Consider the following 26,530-nt stretch of genomic DNA (forward strand, 5'->3'; position numbering starts at 1 on the left):
CACATAGCTATGCTAATGTTGCTAACCTAGCACGATGTTAAAATGTAATGTTAGCATGTAGCTCAAATAGCTACGCTAATGTCGCTAACGTTTGTGTCGTCCCATCCCAATCCTCAACGTTACGTTGTTGTGATAAAGTAGTGCACCGTTACAGTGTAGTACAAAAAAATAGACCAAGTACACAACACTGTATACCTTTTTTTCAGATGCATTTCACTTGCTGACAGGACACAAATAAGGAGAGGCGGGGACACGAATGAGCCAATCGGGTCTATTTTTAAATTTTTTTTATTTGGAACGGCGGCAGATTAGTGACAGGTGACGTGGAGGATCCGCCCCCTCGCACTCACGTAGCCAATGACAGAAAACTCAGCCTTAAAAAAATGCAAATGTATAAAAAACAGGAATGAGAACAGCAAACATACAAGTTGTGTGATACACACACACACACACACACACACACACACACACACACACACACACACACACACACTTATTTTGGCTACACTTTCTTGCACATTTACACTCCAGACAGTCACTTTAAAAAAAGACATGTGTTTATTTCATTCCTGCCTGTGTGGAAGCGTGTGTGTGTGTGTGTGTGTGTGTGTGTGTGTGACATTCAACTGTGAGCAACCAAACACACACTAGTGCACACTAGTGAAATACAGGTGACACACACGCACACACACACACACACGGGTAATAGCTGTCTGTAGGCGGTAACACACACACACACACACACACACACACACACACTGGTTATCATTTGGAATGGGAACCAAGTTTTTGATCATCACTTGTGGGGACCACCCTTTCTACAGGGACCAAATTTAAATAATTTTGCATAATTCACACAAATTAAATCTTCAGAATGGATCTGACTATCATTTAAAAAGGTTTCCCTTTAGGGAACTTGTTTTTTTGTCCCCATACCGTCAGAGGTCCCCTAAAGGTGACTGTGTAAACAGAGCCATGTCCCCATTAAGTAAGCATTACCAGAACACACACACACACACACACACACTTATTTTGGCTACACTTTCTTGTACATTTACACTCCAGACAGTCACTTTAAAAAAAGACATGTGTTCATGTCATTCCTGCCTGTGTGGAAGCGCGTGTGTGTGTGTGTGTGTGTGTGTGTGTGTGTGACATTCAAATGTGAGCAACCAAACACACACTAGTGCACACTAGTGAAATACAGGTGACACACACACACACACACATGGGGAATAGCTGTCTGTAGGCGGTAACACACACTCAACCACCGGACACACACACACACACACACACACACACACACACACTTATTTTGGCTACACTTTCTTGTACATATACACTCCAGACAGTCACTTTAAAAAAAGACAACATGTGTTCATGTCATTCCTGCCTGTATGGAAGCGTGTGTGTGTGTTCTGGTAATGCCTACTTAATGGGGACATTGCTCTGTTTACACCAGGGGTGTTCAAAGTGCGGCCCGGGGCCCATTTGCGGCCCGCAGGTCATTTTTTAACGGCCCCACGGCACATTCTAAAAATACGATGAAAAAAAAACAAAAAACCATAAAAAGTGGTAAAAAAGAGCAATCAGGTGAAATGTAACACGGAAATGTTGCATTATTTACTCTAACAACACAAAGCTGCCATGCAGGCGGTTTCTTTCTTTAAAAAATAATAATGAATCAAAATCAATGTCATTATGAATTATTGACCTATTCAAGGCTCCATTTACTTCACATTAAATATTCCACTTTGAGATATTTTGGTTGGGAAAATGTTGCATATTTTTTGGTTGCCATTTAAAAAACAAAGTTTTTTTTAAAGAAGGGCCTAAAACGAACAAACAAAAAACATAAACAACAATAGAACTTATAATTGACGGATAGATCTGAAGTAGATCTTGAGACTATTGTGGTAAAAGTTTTTAAAAAATGGATTTTTTTTAAAAAACTTTACTGAGCAGGACCCTTTTTGATCCCCAATAATTTTAGTGGGACTTTTTTTTTTTTTTTTTAAGTGTCATTGCTCAAAAAATAATGAATTAAAATCAATGTTTTTATGAGTTATTGACCTTTTTAAGACTCCAATTATTATATCATTTTATTGGGGGAAAATATTGCATATTTTGTGTTTTTTTCCATTAAAAAAAACACGGTTTTCCTTGACAAAAATGGCATACAACTTAAATCTTTAAAAGCGTTATATTGACAGATAGACCTAATGTTGATCTAGAGATTTAAACCTTGAATAATAATAATAATAATAATAATAATAATACTAAATAATGACACATTTGTAATATTTTTTTTGACCAAAACCATTTGGGTTCACCGGGATCAAGTCTGAGTGGAGGCCTAAATGTATATTTTTTTATACATATATTCTATTGGTTTTTAAAATAAAAAATATCAAAATGGCCCCCGCTCGCTTTGATTTATCAGTGGAAAAAGTTTGGACACCCCTGGTTTACACAGTCACCTTTAGGGGACCTCTGACGGTATGGGGACAAAAGAGCAGGTCCCCTAAAGGGAAACCTTTTTAAATGATAGTCAGATCCATTCTGAAAATGCCTAAGTGATTTTTAAGCTTTGGCCAAATGATAACCTGTGTGTGTGTGTGTGTGTGTGTGTGTGTGCACTCGTCTCACCACCCTTGTGTGGACATACACTTGACAAACCACCCTTTCTGTGAGGACCTTTTGACTTGTGAGGACATTTGCCTGGTCCTCACAACTACAGAAGTAAAAAAAAATTGTTTTTACTTTGTGTGTTTTGCATTCTGAAGTGAGGTTGCAACTCTCTACTCCCATCTAGTGCTAGATATATATATTTTTTCATCATTCTAGCTATAGTGGAAAGGGGGGCCCTCACAACCTACTAACCAAACATGGGTCCACACCAAGTAGGCAAGACATGTGTGTGTGTGTGTGTGTGTGTGTGTGTGTGTGTGTGTGTGACATTCAACTGTGAGCAACCAAACACACACTAGTGCACACTAGTGAAATACAGGTGACACACACACACACACACATGGGGAATGGCTGTCTGTGGAAGAGCGTGCTGGAGGCGGTAACACACACTCAACCACCGGACACACACACACACACACACACACACACACACACACACACGCACGCACACACACGCAGACTAGTATAGTTTAGACCCCCCATGCACGTTTTTTTTGTGGTTCCACAGCACCGAGTACCAGGAGAGACGCTACTACTGGCGCCTTATTTTCTTTACAATCGTAGAAGCCCCGCCCCCTTCATCCAAATAAAGGGGGGAAAACAAAAGTCATGCAAAACTTGGGAGTGTGGAATGAAAGGGAACCTATATGCGACGTGATGGACGGTATTGCTGTGTGTGTGTGTGTGTGTGTGTGTGTGTGTGTGTGTGTGTGTGTGTGTGTGTGTGTGTGTGACGAGAGCGCAGCTCCTCTAAAGTGATGAGCGATAAATACAAACGATAACGTCATGCGGACGATTGGTGACGGCAGAAAAAGAACAGGCATATATTTACATATATAGACTTTTGTTGAACAGCTAAATACACATCCTGCTTTATTGAAGTATTATTATCACCGTTAGGATCCAAAACACCGATATATCATGGATTATTAGCGCGGCAGCCAGGCGGGGCCTCGTCTGTTGCCGCGGCGACCGTCTCCCGCTCGGCCCGAGCACAGAGCGAGAGGTCACGGCCACCTGTGTGTGTGTGTGTGTGCGTGTGTGTGTGCGTGTGTGTGTGCGCAGAGGGACAGAAGGCACCTTTCCTCTGAACTTTGACCTCCAGCTCTGTGCGAGTTTTTGGCGAGGATCATGCCCCGCCTCTCTGCCCCCGCCTCTCTTACTTTTGGCTGCGTAAAAACAGGTCACTTTTTTTTTTTTTTTTTTCTCCACGTGTTTTTAAGTTCTTTTCTTACAAAATAATCATATGTCACGTACAGAACAAGAGAATATTCATAACATTTTTTTGTGGTTGTTTTTTTTTTTTGTCCCTTTTTCCGGTTTGATTGAAAAAGAGGTGCGCAGAAAGGCGCCGGGGGGGGCGAGGAGAGGCGGTAAGCGAAGAAGACGAAGAGGGTGTGGCGCCTGCTACGCGTAGAACTCCTCCTGCTTGTCGGGCTTCTGGTACGTGACGGTGGCCTGCTTGGGCTCCTCCAGCGTGTAGCTGCCCTCGTCCTTCTTCTTCATGCGGTACACCAGCAGCATCACCAGGAAGGCGGCAAACAGAGCGCCCACCACGCCGCCCACGATCACCGCTGGAGGAGAGAGAGAGAGAGACGGTTTTTATTGGCGCACAGTGACAAGAAGGTAATATTCTGTACATAATATGTCAATCTTTTCATTGGTGGAGCCACAAAACATTTACTCATAGGACACCATACAACAAGGTCAAATGAGGTGGGGGGGGGGAGGTAAAAGGTAAACAGAACTAAATTAAAGGTAAATAAGCTGGAAAAAATGTAAATAGAAGGTAAAATTAGGTCAATAGTAGTGAATTAAAAGTAAAATGAGGTGGACAAAAGGTAAATAGGAGTGAATTAAAGGTAAAATAAGGTGGGGAAAAGGTTAATAGAAGGCAACAAGGTAAATAGCAGTGAATTAAAGGTAAAATAAGATGGAAAAATGTAAATAGAAGGTAAAATTAGGTCAATAGGAGTGAATTAAAAGTAAAATGAGGTGGGGGAAAAAGTAAATAGAAGGTAAAACAAGGTAAATAGCAGTGAATTAAAGGTAAAATGAGGTGGGGAAAAAGGTAAGTAGAAGATAAAACAAGGTAAATATGAGTGAATTAAAGGTAAGATAAGGTGGGAAAAAAGGTCAATAGAAGGTAACACAAGTTCAATAGGAGTGAATTAATGGTAAAATAAGATGGAAAAAATGGAAATAGAAGGTAAAACAAGGTCAATAAGATTGAATTAAAGGTAAAATGAGGTGGAAAGGGGGTAGATAGACGGTAAAACGAGGTCAATAAGAGTGAATTAAAGGTCAAATAAGGTGAGAAAATTTTAAATAAGAGTGAATTAAAGGTAAAATGAGGTGGAAAAATATGTAAATATGAGTAATTTAAATAAATGATAAATGATAAATGGGTTATACTTGTATAGCGCTTTTCTACCTTCAAGGTACTCAAAGCGCTTTGACACTATTTCCACATTTACCCATTCACACACACATTCACACACTGATGGCGGGAGCTGCCATGCAAGGCCCTAACCACCACCCATCAGGAGCAAGGGTGAAGTGTCTTGCCCAAGGACACAACGGACGTGACTAGGAAGGTAGAAGGTGGGAAATTTAAAGGTAAAATGGTGGAAAAAAGCTAAACAGAAGGTTAAACAAGGTACATAGGAGTGAATTAAAGATAAAATGAGGTGGAAAAAATGTAAATAGGAGTGAATTAAAAGTAAAATGAGGTGGAAAAAAGGTAAATACAAGGTAAAACAAGGTAAATAGCAGTGAATTAAAGGTAAAATGAGGTGGGGGAAAAGGTAAGTAGAAGATAAAACAAGGTAAATATGAGTGAATTAAAGGTAAGATAAGGTGGAAAAAAGGTCAATAGAAGGTAACACAAGGTCAATAGGAGTGAATTAATGGTAAAATAAGATGGAAAAAATTGAGATAGAAGGTAAAACAAGGTCAATAAGATTGAATTAAAGGTAAAATGAGGTGGGAAGGGGGTAGATAGACGGTAAAACGAGGTCAATAAGAGTGAATTAAAGGTCAAATAAGGTGAGAAAATTTTAAATAAGAGTGAATTAAAGGTAAAATGAGGTGGAAAAAATGTAAATATGAGTAATTTAAAGGTAAAATGGTGGGAAAAAGCTAAACAGAAGGTTAAACAAGGTACATAGGAGTGAATTATAAATAAAATGAGGTGGAAAAAAGGTAAATAGAAGATAAAACAAGGTAAATAAGAGTGAATTAAAGGTAAAATGAGGTGGAAAAAATGTAAATAGGAGTGAATTAAAAGTAAAATTAGGTGGAAAAAAGGTAAATAGAAGGTAAAACAAGGTAAATAGCAGTGAATTAAAGGTAAAATGAGGTGGGGAAAAAGGTAAGTAGAAGATAAAACAAGGTAAATATGAGTGAATTAAAGGTAAGATAAGGTGGAAAAAGGTCAATAGAAGGTAACACAAGGTCAATTGGAGTGAATTAATGGTAAAATAAGATGGAAAAAATGGAAATAGACGGTAAAACGAGGTCAATAAGATTGAATTAAAGGTAAAATGAGGTGGGAAGGGGGTAGATAGACGGTAAAACGAGGTCAATAAGAGTGAATTAAAGGTCAAATAAGGTGAGAAAATTTTAAATAAGAGTGAATTAAAGGTAAAATGAGGTGGAAAAATATGTAAATATGAGTAATTTAAATAAATGATAAATGATAAATGGGTTGTACTTGTATAGCGCTTTTCTACCTTCAAGGTACTCAAAGCGCTTTGACAGTATTTCCACATTTACCCATTCACACACACATTCACACACTGATGGCGGGAGCTGCCATGCAAGGCGCTAACCAGCAGCCATCAGGAGCAAGGGTGAAGTGTCTTGCCCAAGGACACAACGGACGTGACTAGGAAGGTAGAAGGTGGGAAATTTAAAGGTAAAATGGTGGAAAAAAGCTAAACAGAAGGTTAAACAAGGTACATAGGAGTGAATTAAAGATAAAATGAGGTGGAAAAAATGTAAATAGGAGTGAATTAAAAGTAAAATGAGGTGGAAAAAAGGTAAATACAAGGTAAAACAAGGTAAATAGCAGTGAATTAAAGGTAAAATGAGGTGGGAAAAAAGGTAAGTAGAAGATAAAACAAGGTAAATATGAGTGAATTAAAGGTAAGATAAGGTGGAAAAAAGGTCAATAGAAGGTAACACAAGGTCAATAGGAGTGAATTAATGGTAAAATAAGATGGAAAAAATTGAAATAGAAGGTAAAACAAGGTCAATAAGATTGAATTAAAGGTAAAATGAGGTGGGAAGGGGGTAGATAGACGGTAAAACGAGGTCAATAAGAGTGAATTAAAGGTCAAATAAGGTGAGAAAATTTTAAATAAGAGTGAATTAAAGGTAAAATGAGGTGGAAAAAATGTAAATATGAGTAATTTAAAGGTAAAATGGTGGAAAAAAGCTAAACAGAAGGTTAAACAAGGTACATAGGAGTGAATTAAAGATAAAATGAGGTGGAAAAAAGGTAAATAGAAGATAAAACAAGGTAAATAAGAGTGAATTAAAGGTAAAATGAGGTGGAAAAAATGTAAATAGGAGTGAATTAAAGGTAAAATATGGGAAAAGGGTAAACAGAAGGTTAAACAAGGTACATAGGAGTGAATTGAAGGTAAAATGAGGTGGAAAAAAGGTAAATAGAAGATAAAACAAGGTAAATATGAGTGAATTAAAGGTAAAATCGTGGAAAAAAGGTAAACAGAAGGTTAAACAAGGTACATAGGAGTGAATTAAAGGTAAAATGAGGTGGAAAAAAGGTAAATAAAAGATAAAACAAGGTACATATGAGTGAATTGAAGGTAAAATAAGGTGGAAAAAGGTAAACAGAAGGTAACAAGGTAAATAGGAGTGAATTAAAGGTAAAATGAGGTGTAAAAGGGGTAAATAGACGGTAAAACGAGGTCAATAAGAGTGAATTAAAGGTCAATAAGGTGAGAAAATTTTAAATAACAGTGAATTAAAAGTAAAATGAGGTGGAAAAAATGTATATAGGAGTGAATTAAAGGTCAAATATGGAAAAAAGGTAAACAGAAGGTTAAACAAGGTACATAGGAGTGAATTGAAGGTAAAATGAGGTGGAAAAAAGGTAAATAGAAGATAAAACAAGGTAAATATGAGTGAATTAAAGGTAAAATAAGGTGGAAAAAGGTAAATAGAAGGTAACAAGGTAAATAGGAGTGAATTAAAGGTAAAATTAGGTGTAAAAGGGGTAAATAGACGGGAAAATGAGGTCAATAAGAGTGAATTAAAGGTAAAATAAGGTGAGAAAATTTTAAATAAGACTGAATTAAAGGTAAAATGAGGGAAAAAATGTCAATAGGAGTGAATTAAAGGTAAAATGAGGTGGAAAAAAGGTTAATAGAAGGTAACACAAGGTAAATAGGAGTGAATTAAAGGTAAAATGGTGGAAAAAAGGTAAACAGAAGGTTAAACAATGTACATAGGAGTGAACTAAAGGTAAAATGAGGTGGGGGAAAGGTAAGTAGAAGGTAAAACAAGGTAAATGTGAGTGAATTAAAGGTAAAATAAAGTGGGAAAAATGTAAGTACAAAGTAAAACAAGGTAAATAGGAGTGAATTGAAGGTAAAATGAGGTGGGAAAAGGGTAAATAGAAGGTAAAACAAGGTCAACAAGAGTGAATTCAAGGTCAAATTAAGGTGGGAACATTTTAAATAAGAGTGAATTAAAGGTAAAATTAGGTGGAAAAGGGTAAATAGGAGTGAATTAAATGTAATATTAGGTGGAAAAAATTTAAATAAGAGTGAATTAAAAGTAAAATGAGGTGGGAAAAAAGGTAAATAGAAGGTAAAACAAGGTCAATAAGATTGAATTAAAGGTAAAATAAGGTGGAAAAAGGGTAAATTGGAGTGAATTAAATGTAATATTAGGTGGAACAAATGTAAATAAGAGTGAATTAAAAGTAAAATGAGGTGGAAAAAGGGTAAAGTGGAGTGAATTAAAGGTAAAATGAGGTGGAAAAAAGGTAAATAGAAGGTAAAACAAGGTCAACAGGAGTGAACTAAAGGTAAAATGAGGTGGAAAAAAGGTAAATAGAAGGTAAAACAAGGTCAATAGGAGTGAATTAAAGATAAAATGAGGTGGAGAAAAGGTAAACAGAAGTGAATTAAAGGTCAAATAAGCTAGAAAAAAAGGTAAAATAAGGTGGAAAAAAGGTAAAACAAGGTCAATAAAAGTAAATTAAAGATTTAAAAAAAGGTGGAAAAAAGGCAAACAGAAGTGAATTAAAGTTAAAATAAGGTGAGGAACGATAAAGTAAGGTAAACAGAAGGGAATTAAAGGTCAAATAAGGTGGATATAAGTTAAACAGAAGGGAATTAAAGGTAAAATAAGGTACAAAAAGGTAAAATAAGGAGGACAAAAGATAAACAGAAGGGAATTAAATGTAAAATAAGGTATATACTATATATATATAAATATATATATAAAGGTAAATAAACAGTTAAACAAGGAGTATAGAAGGTAAAGTAAGTTAGTTTTACAAAGTAAAACATGTAAATAAAAGGTAGTACAAGTGAAATATAGGTAAAATAAGGTAGACAAATTGTAAAATAAGGTGGAATAAAGATAAATAGAAGGTAAATAAAAAGGTTAAACAAGGAATGTAGAAGGTTAATGTAAGTTAAATCAAATGTAAAAACTGTAAATAGAAGGTCAATCAAAAGTAAAAAACGGAATATAGAAGGAAAAAGAAGATAAAAACAAAAATAAGAGACGATCAAAAAAGGGAAATAGAAGGTAAAAGTTGTAAATCAAATGTAAAATAAGGTAAATACAATGTAAACAAAGGTTCAAATGAGGAATATAGAAGATAAAGTAAGAATGCAAATAATGTAAAGAAGGTAAATAAAAGGTAATAGAAGTTAAATAGAAGGTAAAAGGTAAATAAAATACGGAATATAGAAGGTAAAGGTAATAAATAAAAGGTAAAATTGTCTAAAAATAAAAGGTAAAAGAAAGTAAATGAGGTATATAAAAGATAAGAGAAGATAGATAAAAGAAGGTAAATAGAATGTAAAATAAGTTAAATAGAAGGTAAAAAAGGTAAATAATGTCAATAAAGGTAAAAGAAGATAAATACATGGTAAATATGGAATGTAGAAGATAAATAAAGGGTAAAAAATGAATATAGAAGGTAAAAAAAGATAAAGGAAGGTAATAGAAGTTAAATAGAAGGTAACAGATGTAAACACAAGTGAAAAAACGAATATAGAAAGTAATCAAAGGTCAAAGAAGGTAAATAAAAGGTCAAAGAAGTTAAATAGAAGGTAAAATAATGTAAATAAAAGGTAAAAGACGGTAAATAAAAGGTAAAAGAAGTTGAATGGAAGGTATAAGAAGGTCAATAAAGGTAAATAGAAGGTAAACGATGGTAAATAAAAGTTTTTAAAAAATATATATATATAGAAGGTAAAAGACGGTCCATCCATCCATCCATTTTTTTTACTGATAAAACAAAGTAAAAGACGGTGAAAGAAGGTAGAAAAAAGGTACAATAAAGGTTATGGCGAGTACCAAAATCTTTGATTATTTTAACTGTTTTCCCTAAAGTCCACATTGAGGCCACGAAGTGTGTTTGATACAATTACTGCATGAACCACCCAAATAATGACTCCATGTAACCTTCATATCACGTTACTGTCTGCTAAACAAGTGCATGGACACTCATCTCATTGGCTGCCACGCAGAGAAGGGAGTGTGTGCTTGTGTGTGTTTGTGTGTGCTTGTGTGTGTTTGTCCATCTCTGACTATTGTGTTCCAAACACAACAACACTAACACAACTATTAACACCACTGTTTCTCAGCGGTGTGTAATGCACTTTTCCTCCACTTGTGGCAGTAGTGACAGTATCAGACAAACAGAAGAAGTCTGGAGCTAAAGTCATAGAGAAGTTTTTTTAAGCGCAAAAATGATGACTAAAGTGGTGAAGCTGTATTTTCTTTGCACTTTAAATTGTATTTACAATTCATTTAAGAAACATATGTTATTGTTATTATTAATTTAGTTAGAATTTATTTATTTTAGCACCACGTAATTGTATGTAAATGTAATTTTTCATCACTTTTTTGGAGTTCCTTAAGTATATTTAATTAGTACTTATTTTTATCTCACAGTCTCCACCTTTTTCTATTTGGTGCTGACCTGGCCTGACGAACAAAAGGGCGGCAAAAATGTGTGCTGGTATTTTGGTGCCCTAATAAGCAAAAACTTCAGAGAGTCTAAAGCAGGGGTGTCCAAAGTGTGACCCGGGTGCCATCTGCGTTTATGTCTTTTGCACTCATTTTCTAATGCTAACCGCTAGCATTCTAGTAATAGCATGCTAGCTTTTTTTTTGCTAATTTTGCAAGTACACACCTCAGCGTCAAAAATATTATTACTTGACGAATGTTACAGTTAGCATTTCAACACGCTAACACTAGCATGCTAGCTTTTTAAACTAATTTTGCAGGTCTACACCTCAGCATAAAATATATTATTGACGAATATTACAGTTAGCATTTCAACATGCTAACATTAGCATGCTAGCTTTTTAAACTAATTTTGCAGGCATACACATCAGCGTCAAATATATTGTTACTTGACAAATGCTACAGTTAGCAATTTTGACATGCTAACATTAGCATGCTAGCTTTTTTAAAGCAAATTTTGCAAGTATACACCTCAGCGTCAAAAATTTTGTTACTTGACGAATGTTACAGTTAGCATTTCAACATGCTAACATTAGCATGCTAGCTTTTTAAACTAATTTTGCAGGCATACACCTCAGCGTCAAAAATATTGTTACTTGACGAATGTTACAGTTAGCATTTCAACATGCTAACATTAGCATGCTAACTTTTTAAACTAATTTTGCAGGCATACACTTCAGCGTAAAATATATTGTTACTTGACGAATTTTACAGTTAGCATTTTAACATGTTAACATTAGCATGCCAGATTTTTTAGCTAATTTTGCAGGCATACACCTCAGTGTAAAATGTATTGTTACTTGACAAATGTTACAGTTAGCATTTTGACATGCTAACATTAGCATGGTAGCTTTTTTAGCTAATTTTGCAAGTATACACCTTAGTGTCAAAAATATTGTGATTTGACAAACATTACAGTTAGTATTTTAACCTGCTAACATTAGCATGCTAGCTTGTTTAGCTAACTTTGCAGGTATACACCACAGCGTCAAATATGTTGTTACTTGACGAATGTTACAGTTAGCATTTCAACACGCTAACATTAGCATGGTAGCTTTTTAAACTAATTTTGCAGGCATACACTTCAGCGTAAAATATATTGTTACTTGACGAATTTTACAGTTAGCATTTTAACATGTTAGCATTAGCATCCCAGCTTTTTTAGCAAATTTCGCAGGCATACACCTCAGCGTCAAATATGTTATTTGACAAATGTTACAGTTAGCATTTCAACATGCTAACATTAGCATGCTAGCTTTTTAAACTAATTTTGCAGGCATACACCTCAGTGTAAAACATATTGTTACTTGACGAATATTACAGTTAGCATTTTAACACGTTAACATTAGCATGCCATCTTTTTTGGCTAATTCTGCAGGTATACACCTTAGCGTAAAAATAAATTGTTACTTAACGAATGTTACAGTTAGCATTTCAACACGCTAACATTAGCATGCTAGCTTTTTAAACTAATTTTGCAGGCATACACCTCAGCGTCAAATATATTGTTACTTGACAAATGTTACAGTTAGCATTTTTACATGCTAACATAACATGCTAGCTTTTTTTTAGCTAATTTTGCAAGTATACACCTCAGTGTCAAATATATTGTTACTTGACAAATGTTACAGTTAGCATTTTATCATGCTAACATTAGAATGCCAAGTTTTCCTAAGCTAACTTACCAGGTATACACCTGAGTGTCATATATTTTGGTATTTAACTAATGCTAACTGAAAGCATGCTTCTGTTAGCATCTTAGCTTAGTTCTGTTAGCATGTTAGCTTTTTTAAACTAATTTTGCCTATATTTTTTTATACTATCTGGCCAGTGTGCTAAATGTTAGCATTCCAGGACTCACATGAAATTTCTACCGAAATTAATTTGCAAGATCTTTGGAAAAAAACGATATATAGCGTTAGTTTTGTAGGTGAAAACTACCAAAAATGGCCCCGGCATTCTTTGATTTGGCAGTCTGTGGCCCTTAGTGGCAAAGGTCTAAACTGAAGCCAGTTAGTTACCAGGTTGCTACCACAGGCTGACAGGTGAGGAGGACTCGTTCAAAGTGATAACACAGTCTAGTCTACTCTATACTAGTCTAGGGTCTGCCGCCTCCTGCTCTTTACCGATGACCAGGAAATCAGCCAAAACCAAGGCCAGCAGTCCACCAATCAGAATGGCTGGAGGAGAGACAGAGAGGTCAGACGAGTCCACTTACTTGGGACGTGAGGTTGGGGGTTTTAGGACCGGAAGACCCAAGAACTGCTGAGTGGGACCAGGAAAAATGGCTGCCAGGCGGAACAGAAGAAGGAAGTTCCAACAAACCTATCAAGACTTCCTTCCTCTCCAGGATGTTCTTCTGCGGCAGCTGGGCGGCCGAGCTCCCCACGTCCACCGTGTTGCCCGCCAGGTCCGGGTCCTCCGGCGCCAGGCCTCGGTCCAGGTCGTTACGCTGGTCCTCACGGATCTCGAAGTCCCCGCTGGGGCCCACGCCGGCCAGCTCGTTGTTGCCGTCGTCCGAACGGGCCTGGGGGAGGGAGAGAGGAACGTGAACCTCGGGGGTTTGGTTCTGGTCCCACACACGGGAAAAGTGACTCCGGGAGTGGAAAGTAAAAGTCTATTACTAGTCACCTACTCAGTGGTTAGATTGTCCGTCCTGAGATAGAAGGGCTTTATTAGTACAACGAAACTATGTTTTCAGCACAAACCCGTTAAAAGATTAGACAAACAAACAGTGTACAGGGTTACAGAACAGGAACGCTGATGGGTCGCCACAAGGCGCCCCGTAAAAGATAAGAAAAAGGTAAAACGCTGGGGAAGAAGATGAGTAAAAAAATACAATCTAGACTGGGCCTAGTCTGGAGTGGAAAAAAAACTTCCATGCCATGCACACATAAACATGTTACATTTAATCACGACAACTCGCAACAGAGGGGCGGGGAGTTGGGGCCCTGGAGGTCGACTGCTGCTATGAAGCGCTGCCAGCCGTCCATCACCCTGAGGGGAATCAAGCAGTGGTGAAGGCGTGGGGCGGGGGAGGGTGTGTGTGTTGGTACATGCCCATTGTCTTGGGTGAGTTGATGTAATGTTCATAGGCGGGGCTATTTCACCACACCTAGTTTGTGTGTGTGTGTGACAATCATTGGCACTTTAACTTATTAATGGAACCTTCTTGTGGAAAAAGTCAATTAGCCTTTGAAGCGTGGAGTTAGCGCTCACAGCGACATCCTTTGTGCAACCCACGACTCCAGCAGGCCACTTTTAAAGCTTCTGCTGAAGAGCGTGGGCAAACAAAAGGTGCCACTGTGCACTTCTGGCCACGCAGCTGCTGGGCTAATGACACGACTTCAACTATACATATATATATATATATATAGGTCTGCAGGGAGCGGCTCGCAACCAAAATAAAACCCCAGACTTGCTTGGCTGGTCGAAGGGAAATGAGATTTTTTTTCCCTCCTCTTTCAGAAACGTCTTTTTTTTTTTTTTTTTATCCTAGTGGAGCTATTCCAGATTGCTTTATTTCCAAAAGGCGGGTTTTTGTGGCTTAAATTAGTCCGACTGACAAGAAGCTAAAAGCTTAGTTAGTAAACAGAAGGAATGTCATCCTAATGTATTATTCTCACCATTATCAACGGGAGGGGGAATGAATGAGTGAATGTAGAAGTTGCAGTTGATGAAGACAATCATGTGCAAAATGACCGTTGAAAGGGTTGACGAGGCACATTCCAACATGACCTCCTCACACCGCCTGTGTCTACTGGACACTTACACCTCCTGGAGGTCAACACCACAACCAGGAGAACTGTGACAGCGCACCAGAATCGGGAGAACGCAACGAGAACCAGGAAAACGCACACAACTCAGAGAACTTAGAGAACACATGAGAATACATGAGTACCATGATTATTAATGATAATCATGATAATGTAAGAAAACCATGATCATGCATGAGAATACATATGTACCATGATTATTCATGAGAATGCACGGGAATCAGAATAGTTTTTTTATTGCCATTGTTTGAGAACGGGTTCACAAACTAGGAATTTTTCATTATATATAAAAAAAAATGTATAACCCATGAGGACCATGATAACAAATGAGAACCATGAACATTCAGGACAGCCATGATAATGCATGATATTACATGAGTACCATGATTATTAATGAGAATCATGATAATGTAAGAGAACCATGATCATGCATGAGAACCATGATCATGCATGAGAATACATATGTACCATGATTATTAATGACAATGCACGAGATTCAGAATCAGAATAGTTTTTGTTTTTTTTGCCATTGTTTGAGAACGGGTTCACAAACTAGGAATTTTTCATTATTATACTGTATATCGTTATAACGCATGAGAACCATGAGAACACGTGAGAACCATGATCATGCAGGACAACCGTGATAATGCATGATATTACATGAGTACCATGATTATTAATGAGAATCATGATAATGTAAGAGAACCATGATCATGCATGAGAACCATGATCATGCATGAGAATACATATGTACCATGATTATTAATGAGAATGCACGGGAATCAGAATCAGAATAGTTTTGTTTTTTTTGCCATTGTTTGAGAACGGGTTCACAAACTAGGAATTTTTCATTATTATACTGTATATCGTTATAACGCATGAGAACCATGATAACACATGAGAACCATGATCATGCAGGACAACCGTGATAATGCATGATATTACATGAGTACCATGGTTATTAATGAGAATCATGATAATGTAAGAGAACCATGATCATGCATGAGAACCATGATCATGCATGAGAATACATATGTACCATGATTATCAATGAGAATGCACGGGAATCAGAATCAGAATAGTTTTTTTTTATTGCCATTGTTTGAGAACGGGTTCACAAACTAGTAATTACTCATTATAACGCATGAGAACCATGATAACAAATGAGAACCATGATGATGCAGGACAACCATGATATTACATGAGTACCATGATTATTAATGAGAATCATGATAATGTAAGAGAACCATGATCATGCATGAGAACCATGATCATGCATGAGAATACATATGTACCATGATTATTAATGAGAATGCACGAGATTCAGAATCAGAATAGTTTTGTTTTTTTTGTCATTGTTTGAGAACGGGTTCACAAACTAGGAATTTTTCATTATTATACTGTATATCGTTATAACGCATGAGAACCATGAGAACACGTGAGAACCATGATCATGCAGGACAACCGTGATAATGCATGATATTACATGAGTACCATGATTATTAATGAGAATCATGATAATGTAAGAGAACCATGATCATGCATGAGAACCATGATCATGCATGAGAATACATATGTACCATGATTATTAATGAGAATGCACGGGAATCAGAATCAGAATAGTTTTGTTTTTTTTGCCATTGTTTGAGAACGGGTTCACAAACTAGGAATTTTTCATTATTATACTGTATATCGTTATAACGCATGAGAACCATGATAACACATGAGAACCATGATCATGCAGGACAACCGTGATAATGCATGATATTACATGAGTACCATGGTTATTAATGAGAATCATGATAATGTAAGAGAACCATGATCATGCATGAGAACCATGATCATGCATGAGAATACATATGTACCATGATTATCAATGAGAATGCACGGGAATCAGAATCAGAATAGTTTTTTTTTATTGCCATTGTTTGAGAACGGGTTCACAAACTAGTAATTACTCATTATAACGCATGAGAACCATGATAACAAATGAGAACCATGATGATGCAGGACAACCATGATATTACATGAGTACCATGATTATTAATGAGAATCATGATAATGTAAGAGAACCATGATCATGCATGAGAACCATGATCATGCATGAGAATACATATGTACCATGATTATCAATGAGAATGCACGGGAATCAGAATCAGAATAGTTTTTTTTTTATTGCCATTGTTTGAGAACGGGTTCACAAACTAGTAATTACTCATTATAACGCATGAGAACCATGATAACAAATGAGAACCATGATGATGCAGGACAACCATGATATTACATGAGTACCATGATTATTAATGAGAATCATGATAATGTAAGAGAACCATGATCATGCATGAGAACCATGATCATGCATGAGAATACATATGTACCATGATTATTAATGAGAATGCACGAGATTCAGAATCAGAATAGTTTTGTTTTTTTTGCCATTGTTTGAGAACGGGTTCACAAACTAGGAATTTTTCATTATTATACTGTATATCGTTATAACGCATGAGAACCATGAGAACACGTGAGAACCATGATCATGCAGGACAACCGTGATAATGCATGATATTACATGAGTACCATGATTATTAATGAGAATCATGATAATGTAAGAGAACCATGATCATGCATGAGAATACATATGTACCATGATTATTAATGAGAATGCACAGGAATCAGAATCAGAATAGTTTAGTTTTTTTTACCATTGTTTGAGAACGGGTTCACAAACTAGGAATTTTTCATTATTATGCTGTATATCGTTATAACGCATGAGAACCATGATAACACATGAGAACCATGATCATGCAGGACAACCGTGATAATGCAGGTCAACCATGATAATGCATGATATTACATGAGTACCATGATTATTAATGAGAATCATGATAATGTAAGAGAACCATGATCATGCATGAGAACCATGATCATGCATGAGAATACATATGTACCATGATTATTAATGAGAATGCACGGGAATCAGAATCAGAATAGTTTGTTTTTTTTGCCATTGTTTGAGAACGGGTTCACAAACTAGGAATTTTTCATTATTATACTGTATATCGTTATAACGCATGAGAACCATGATAACACATGAGAACCATGATCATGCAGGACAACCGTGATAATGCATGATATTACATGAGTACCATGATTATTAATGAGAATCATGATAATGTAAGAGAACCATGATCATGCATGAGAACCATGATCATGCATGAGAATACATATGTACCATGATTATCAATGAGAATGCACGGGAATCAGAATCAGAATAGTTTTTGTTTATTGCCATTGTTTGAGAACGGGTTCACAAACTAGTAATTACTCATTATAACGCATGAGAACCATGATAACAAATGAGAACCATGATGATGCAGGACAACCATGATATTACATGAGTACCATGATTATTAATGAGAATCATGATAATGTAAGAGAACCATGATCATGCATGAGAACCATGATCATGCATGAGAATACATATGTACCATGATTATTAATGAGAATGCACGAGATTCAGAATCAGAATAGTTTTGTTTTTTTTGTCATTGTTTGAGAACGGGTTCACAAACTAGGAATTTTTCATTATTATACTGTATATCGTTATAACGCATGAGAACCATGAGAACACGTGAGAACCATGATCATGCAGGACAACCGTGATAATGCATGATATTACATGAGTACCATGATTATTAATGAGAATCATGATAATGTAAGAGAACCATGATCATGCATGAGAACCATGATCATGCATGAGAATACATATGTACCATGATTATTAATGAGAATGCACGGGAATCAGAATCAGAATAGTTTTGTTTTTTTTGCCATTGTTTGAGAACGGGTTCACAAACTAGGAATTTTTCATTATTATACTGTATATCGTTATAACGCATGAGAACCATGATAACACATGAGAACCATGATCATGCAGGACAACCGTGATAATGCATGATATTACATGAGTACCATGGTTATTAATGAGAATCATGATAATGTAAGAGAACCATGATCATGCATGAGAACCATGATCATGCATGAGAATACATATGTACCATGATTATCAATGAGAATGCACGGGAATCAGAATCAGAATAGTTTTTTTTTATTGCCATTGTTTGAGAACGGGTTCACAAACTAGTAATTACTCATTATAACGCATGAGAACCATGATAACAAATGAGAACCATGATGATGCAGGACAACCATGATATTACATGAGTACCATGATTATTAATGAGAATCATGATAATGTAAGAGAACCATGATCATGCATGAGAACCATGATCATGCATGAGAATACATATGTACCATGATTATCAATGAGAATGCACGGGAATCAGAATCAGAATAGTTTTTTTTTTATTGCCATTGTTTGAGAACGGGTTCACAAACTAGTAATTACTCATTATAACGCATGAGAACCATGATAACAAATGAGAACCATGATGATGCAGGACAACCATGATATTACATGAGTACCATGATTATTAATGAGAATCATGATAATGTAAGAGAACCATGATCATGCATGAGAACCATGATCATGCATGAGAATACATATGTACCATGATTATTAATGAGAATGCACGAGATTCAGAATCAGAATAGTTTTGTTTTTTTTGCCATTGTTTGAGAACGGGTTCACAAACTAGGAATTTTTCATTATTATACTGTATATCGTTATAACGCATGAGAACCATGAGAACACGTGAGAACCATGATCATGCAGGACAACCGTGATAATGCATGATATTACATGAGTACCATGATTATTAATGAGAATCATGATAATGTAAGAGAACCATGATCATGCATGAGAATACATATGTACCATGATTATTAATGAGAATGCACAGGAATCAGAATCAGAATAGTTTAGTTTTTTTTACCATTGTTTGAGAACGGGTTCACAAACTAGGAATTTTTCATTATTATGCTGTATATCGTTATAACGCATGAGAACCATGATAACACATGAGAACCATGATCATGCAGGACAACCGTGATAATGCAGGTCAACCATGATAATGCATGATATTACATGAGTACCATGATTATTAATGAGAATCATGATAATGTAAGAGAACCATGATCATGCATGAGAACCATGATCATGCATGAGAATACATATGTACCATGATTATTAATGAGAATGCACGGGAATCAGAATCAGAATAGTTTGTTTTTTTTGCCATTGTTTGAGAACGGGTTCACAAACTAGGAATTTTTCATTATTATACTGTATATCGTTATAACGCATGAGAACCATGATAACACATGAGAACCATGATCATGCAGGACAACCGTGATAATGCATGATATTACATGAGTACCATGATTATTAATGAGAATCATGATAATGTAAGAGAACCATGATCATGCATGAGAACCATGATCATGCATGAGAATACATATGTACCATGATTATCAATGAGAATGCACGGGAATCAGAATCAGAATAGTTTTTTTTTATTGCCATTGTTTGAGAACGGGTTCACAAACTAGTAATTACTCATTATAACGCATGAGAACCATGATAACAAATGAGAACCATGATGATGCAGGACAACCATGATATTACATGAGTACCATGATTATTAATGAGAATCATGATAATGTAAGAGAACCATGATCATGCATGAGAACCATGATCATGCATGAGAATACATATGTACCATGATTATTAATGAGAATGCACGAGATTCAGAATCAGAATAGTTTTGTTTTTTTTGTCATTGTTTGAGAACGGGTTCACAAACTAGGAATTTTTCATTATTATACTGTATATCGTTATAACGCATGAGAACCATGAGAACACGTGAGAACCATGATCATGCAGGACAACCGTGATAATGCATGATATTACATGAGTACCATGATTATTAATGAGAATCATGATAATGTAAGAGAACCATGATCATGCATGAGAATACATATGTACCATGATTATTAATGAGAATGCACAGGAATCAGAATCAGAATAGTTTAGTTTTTTTTACCATTGTTTGAGAACGGGTTCACAAACTAGGAATTTTTCATTATTATGCTGTATATCGTTATAACGCATGAGAACCATGATAACACATGAGAACCATGATCATGCAGGACAACCGTGATAATGCAGGTCAACCATGATAATGCATGATATTACATGAGTACCATGATTATTAATGAGAATCATGATAATGTAAGAGAACCATGATCATGCATGAGAACCATGATCATGCATGAGAATACATATGTACCATGATTATTAATGAGAATGCACGGGAATCAGAATCAGAATAGTTTGTTTTTTTTGCCATTGTTTGAGAACGGGTTCACAAACTAGGAATTTTTCATTATTATACTGTATATCGTTATAACGCATGAGAACCATGATAACACATGAGAACCATGATCATGCAGGACAACCGTGATAATGCATGATATTACATGAGTACCATGATTATTAATGAGAATCATGATAATGTAAGAGAACCATGATCATGCATGAGAACCATGATCATGCATGAGAATACATATGTACCATGATTATCAATGAGAATGCACGGGAATCAGAATCAGAATAGTTTTTTTTTATTGCCATTGTTTGAGAACGGGTTCACAAACTAGTAATTACTCATTATAACGCATGAGAACCATGATAACAAATGAGAACCATGATGATGCAGGACAACCATGATATTACATGAGTACCATGATTATTAATGAGAATCATGATAATGTAAGAGAACCATGATCATGCATGAGAACCATGATCATGCATGAGAATACATATGTACCATGATTATCAATGAGAATGCAAGGGAATCAGAATAGGTTTTTTTTTGCCATTGTTTGAGAACGGGTTCACAAACTAGGAATTTTTCATTATTATACTGTATATCGTTATAACGCATGAGAACCATGATAACACATGAGAACCATGATCATGCAGGACAACCGTGATAATGCATGATATTACATGAGTACCATGATTATTAATGAGAATCATGATAATGTAAGAGAACCATGATCATGCATGAGAACCATGATCATGCATGAGAATACATATGTACCATGATTATCAATGAGAATGCACGGGAATCAGAATCAGAATAGTTTTTTTTATTGCCATTGTTTGAGAACGGGTTCACAAACTAGTAATTACTCATTATAACGCATGAGAACCATGATAACAAATGAGAACCATGATGATGCAGGACAACCATGATATTACATGAGTACCATGATTATTAATGAGAATCATAATAATGTAAGAGAACCATGATCATGCATGAGAACCATGATCATGCATGAGAATACATATGTACCATGATTATTAATGAGAATGCACGGGAATCAGAATCAGAATAGTTTGGGTTTTTTGCCATTGTTTGAGAACGGGTTCACAAACTAGGAATTTTTCATTATTATACTGTATATAGTTATAACGCATGAGAACACATGACAACCATGATCATGCAGGACAACCGTGGTAATGCATGATATTACATGAGTACCATGATTATTAATGAGAATCATGATAATGTAAGAGAACCATGATCATGCATGAGAACCATGATCATGCATGAGAATACATATGTACCATGATTATCAATGAGAATGCCAGGGAATCAGAATCAGAATAGGTTTTTTTTTGCCATTGTTTGAGAACGGGTTCACAAACTAGGAATTTTTCATTATTATACTGTATATCGTTATAACGCATGAGAACCATGATAACACATGAGAACCATAATCATGCAGGACAACCGTGATAATGCATGATATTACATGAGTACCATGATTATTAATGAGGATCATGATAATGTAAGAGAACCATGATCATGCATGAGAACCATGATCATGCATGAGAATACATATGTACCATGATTATCAATGAGAATGCACGGGAATCAGAATCAGAATAGTTTTTTTTATTGCCATTGTTTGAGAACTGGTTCACAAACTAGGAATTTCTCATTATATATATCATTATAACGCATGAGAGCCATGATAACAAATGAGAACCATGATCATGCATCATATTACATGAGTTCATGTGTATTAATGACAATCATGATAATGCATGAGAACCATGATAACAAATGAGAGCCATGAGAATACATAACGCATTGGGACCATGAGAAGGCTTGAGAACCATGATAATTAATATGAATGCATAAGCACCATGATAATTAATGACAGTGCATGAGGACCATGATAATGCATGACAAGACATGGGGAACCATGAGAAGGCATGAGATCCATGATCAGTAATATGAACGCTGAAGAACCATGATAATTAATGACAGTTCATGAGAACCATGACAACATATGAGGACCATGATAATTAATACGAACGCACAAAAACCATGATATTTAAAGACAGTTCATGAGAACCATTATAATTAATATGAACGCATAAGAACCTTGATATTTAAGGACAGTTCATGAGAACCATGATAATTAATGTGAACGCAGAGGAAACCATGATAATTGATGACAGTTCATGATAACCTTGACAACATATGAGAACCATGACAACGCGTAGCAACCATAATAGTGCATGAGAACAAATGAGAACATGATCATTCACAAGAATGCCTGAGAACCATGAGAATGCAAGAGACCAATAAGAACACGTAAGAACCATGATAAAGAATGCATTAGAACCATGACAATGCATGAGAACGCATGAGAATTCTTGACAACCATAATGCACGAGAACCATACTAGTGCATGAGATCCAAGACAACGCATGAGAACCACGATGATGCTTAAAGAACCATTCCAGTGCATGAGAATGCATGAGAACTATGAAAATGAATGAAAACACACGAGAACCATGACAATACGTAACCATGAGAACAAATAAGAACGCGTGAGAACATGATCATTCATAAGAATGCCTGAGAACCATGAGAATGCAAGAGACCAATAAGAACACGTAAGAACCATGATAAAGAATGCATTAGAACCATGACAATGCATGAGAACGCATGAGAATTCTTGAGAACCATAATGCACGAGAACCATACTAGTGCATGAGATCCATGACAACGCATGAGAACCACGATGATGCTTAATGAACCATTCCAGTGCATGAGAATGCATGAGAACTATGAAAATGAATGAAAACACATGAGAACCATGATAATACGTAAGCATGAGAACAAATAAGAATGCGTGAGAACCATGACAACGCATGAGACTCGCGATAATGCATGACAATGCATGGGAACCGTGACCCCATGAGAACCATGACAATGCATGGGAACCGTGACACCATGAGAACCATGACAATGCGTGACAAAAATGAGAAGGCACGAGAACAATGAGAACTAGGAGAATGTGTGAGAATTGTGCTTATTTATGAGAATGCAATAAAACAACCATGATAACCGCATGACAACAATAGCAATGATGTCACCTTTGTCGTGGTGGGTTGTGGTGGTGGGCGGGTGCTTCTCTCCGTGGGCGCCTTCTGAGTGGTGGTCGTCATAGGAACCCGGGGCCTGAAGGGGAACCTGGTCTTGGTGGTGGCGAGGGTGGTGGTGGTGGTGGTGGTGGTGGTGGTGGGCTGGGCGGTGGTGGGTTCAGGGGTGGGCTCAGCAGTGGCGATGGGCGTGTCCTCCTGCGTGGTCACTTCCACACCAGTAGGTTCAGGCGACATGTTGACGTCTTCATCTTCTTCGGCGGTGCTCAGGTCATCCGGGCCAGCGGAGGGCGCCGTACTCCCCCCTGGGACGGGGGTCACCGCAGCCGAGGACCTGGGGGGCGCAGTAGTCTGGGCGGTGGCGGCGGCGACGGCTCGTATTCGCTCCAGCTCCCTCTCTCGCTCCCGCTCTCGTTGCCTCTCGCGCTCCCGCTCTCTCTCCCGCTCCCTCTCCCGTTCTCGCTCCATCTCCCGAACCCGCTCCCGCTCGCGTTCCCGCTCCCGCTCGCGCTCCGCCTGCCTCTCCCGCTCCTTCTCCGACTCCAGCTCCTTCTCCCAGAATGCACCGCTCTCACCGTCGGCCTCGGTGGGCAGGATGACGCCGGCGGACGTGGCGGCGACGGCCGAGCTTGTGGCGGCGACGGCGGAGGTTGTGGTGGCGGCGGGAGTGGCGTCGGTGGGTTCCGGGTCCGGGCTGGGCTCGACGGCAGGTGCGGCGGAGGGGGCGGGGCTCGTGGCCTGGGTGGTGGAGAGGGGGGCGGGCTCCTCGGTGGTGAAGGACACGCCCCCTGGCGTGGGCCTCACTCTGGTCTGGGGAACTGTGGGCAAGAAGGAAAGTTTATTGAAGAGCTGAAGTCATGTTTGTGTGTCCTCAATTGCTCTGTTTATTGCTATTCTGAATGTTGCTGGGTTTGATTGATTGATTGAGACTTTTATTAGTAGGTTGCACAGTGAAGTACATATTCCGTACAATTGACCACTAAATGGTTACACCCGAATACGTTTTTCAACTTGTTTAAGTCGGGGTCCACTTAAATTGATTCATGATACAGATATATACTATCATATATACTATCATCATAATACAGTCATCACACAAGATAATCACATTGAATTATTTACATTATTTACAATCAGGGGTGTGGAGGGGGGGGGTTGGATATGGACAGCAAGTAGTGGACATAGAGAGAGAGAGAGAGAGAGAGAGAGAGAGAGAGAGAGAGAGAGAGATCAGAAGGCATAAGAAAAAGTATCTGCATTTGATTGGTTATATTTGATTATTAGCAATTGATTATTAGCAATCCGGGGAGGGTGTTAGTTTAGGGTTGTAGCTGCCTGGAGGTGAACTTTTATTGCGGTTTGGTCAGGGTCAGGTTTGGTTTTGGAATTGGATTGCATTGTTGTGGTATTGTTGTGTATTGTTTTGTTGGATTGATTAATAAATAAATAATAATAATAAATTAAAGCCGCAAGCAGCGTTGGTCGGGTCCGCATTTTGGCTGGTGCTAGTCCTAGGTGTCCCAATATTTTTGTCCAGTGGTAGTCCTGAGTGAGACCTACATAGAGGTTTTTGTTTCGTGTCTCTACGATATTCGTACTGGGAGTTAGAGGAAGTCTGTGTTTTTTTCCTAGGTGCTGCGGCACAGTAGTTCTTTTCTTTGAAGGCTCGTAAAATCAAAACCGTAGCACTTATTACAACGCTTTCGCCAACTTTTAATCAGAAGGGTTCAATCTCTCTCCTGTAGTAGTTTGAAGCCAAAATGACAAACGCGCTCAGAGGAGATAATGTTTGATGTTTGGTGACCGCTTTTTAAAAAAAATTTGTTTTTAAGTGGGGATATCAAACTTCCTGTTGATTTTTGCTGAAGGATGTCAATATATGAAATGTAGGTCTAAGTGAGACCTACGTAGAGGTTTTTGTTTCATGTCTCTAAAACGTTCCTACCGGAAGTTACAAGCAGTTTTGTCTGTGTTTTCCTCTGAGAAGCAGTTTTGTCTCTGTTTTATTCAAAAATTGCGCTAGAGCGTAATGTTGAGTTTTGGGGTTCGTTTTTTTTTTAGATCGCAATTTCCACCAGGCCCGATGTGTGTAAAAAGTTTGGTGAGTTTTGAAGTATTTTAAGAGGGTCAAATTACAGCTCAAAGAGGCAAAAATGAGTGTTTTTAGTCATTTTTTGTGAAATTGCCAACTTCCTGTTGGTTTTTGCCCGAGGATGTGAAATTATGAATTGTAGGTCTAAGTGAGACCTACATACAGGTTTTTGTTTCATGTCTCTACGACCTTCCTAGTGGGAGTTACAGGCAGTTTGTTTTTGTTTTTTGTCCTAGGGGGCGCTAGAGCGCAATTTTGATTTTTGGTTTTTTTTGTTTTTTTTTACTAAAGTGTGCT

The 26,530-nt window shown here is 37.2% G+C and overlaps 1 protein-coding gene across 1 annotated transcript in view; it reads right to left on the bottom strand.

Moving 5' to 3' along the window:
• Positions 1-269: 269 nt before the first annotated feature.
• Positions 270-26,530, bottom strand: part of sdc3 (syndecan 3) — a 100,379-nt gene continuing 74,118 nt past the window's right edge. Inside the window, exons 3-5 of the mRNA XM_062047252.1 lie at positions 24,136-24,959; positions 13,261-13,462; positions 270-4,265 (exon numbers count right to left, since the gene is read on the bottom strand). Of these exons, the coding sequence (XP_061903236.1) occupies positions 4,099-4,265; positions 13,261-13,462; positions 24,136-24,959 (1,193 nt within the window). The 3' untranslated portion in view covers positions 270-4,098. The remainder of the gene's footprint in view (positions 4,266-13,260; positions 13,463-24,135; positions 24,960-26,530) is intronic.

The sequence above is a fragment of the Entelurus aequoreus genome, linkage group LG05 (genome assembly GCF_033978785.1).
Source record: "Entelurus aequoreus isolate RoL-2023_Sb linkage group LG05, RoL_Eaeq_v1.1, whole genome shotgun sequence".
Lineage (NCBI taxonomy): Eukaryota > Metazoa > Chordata > Actinopteri > Syngnathiformes > Syngnathidae > Entelurus > Entelurus aequoreus.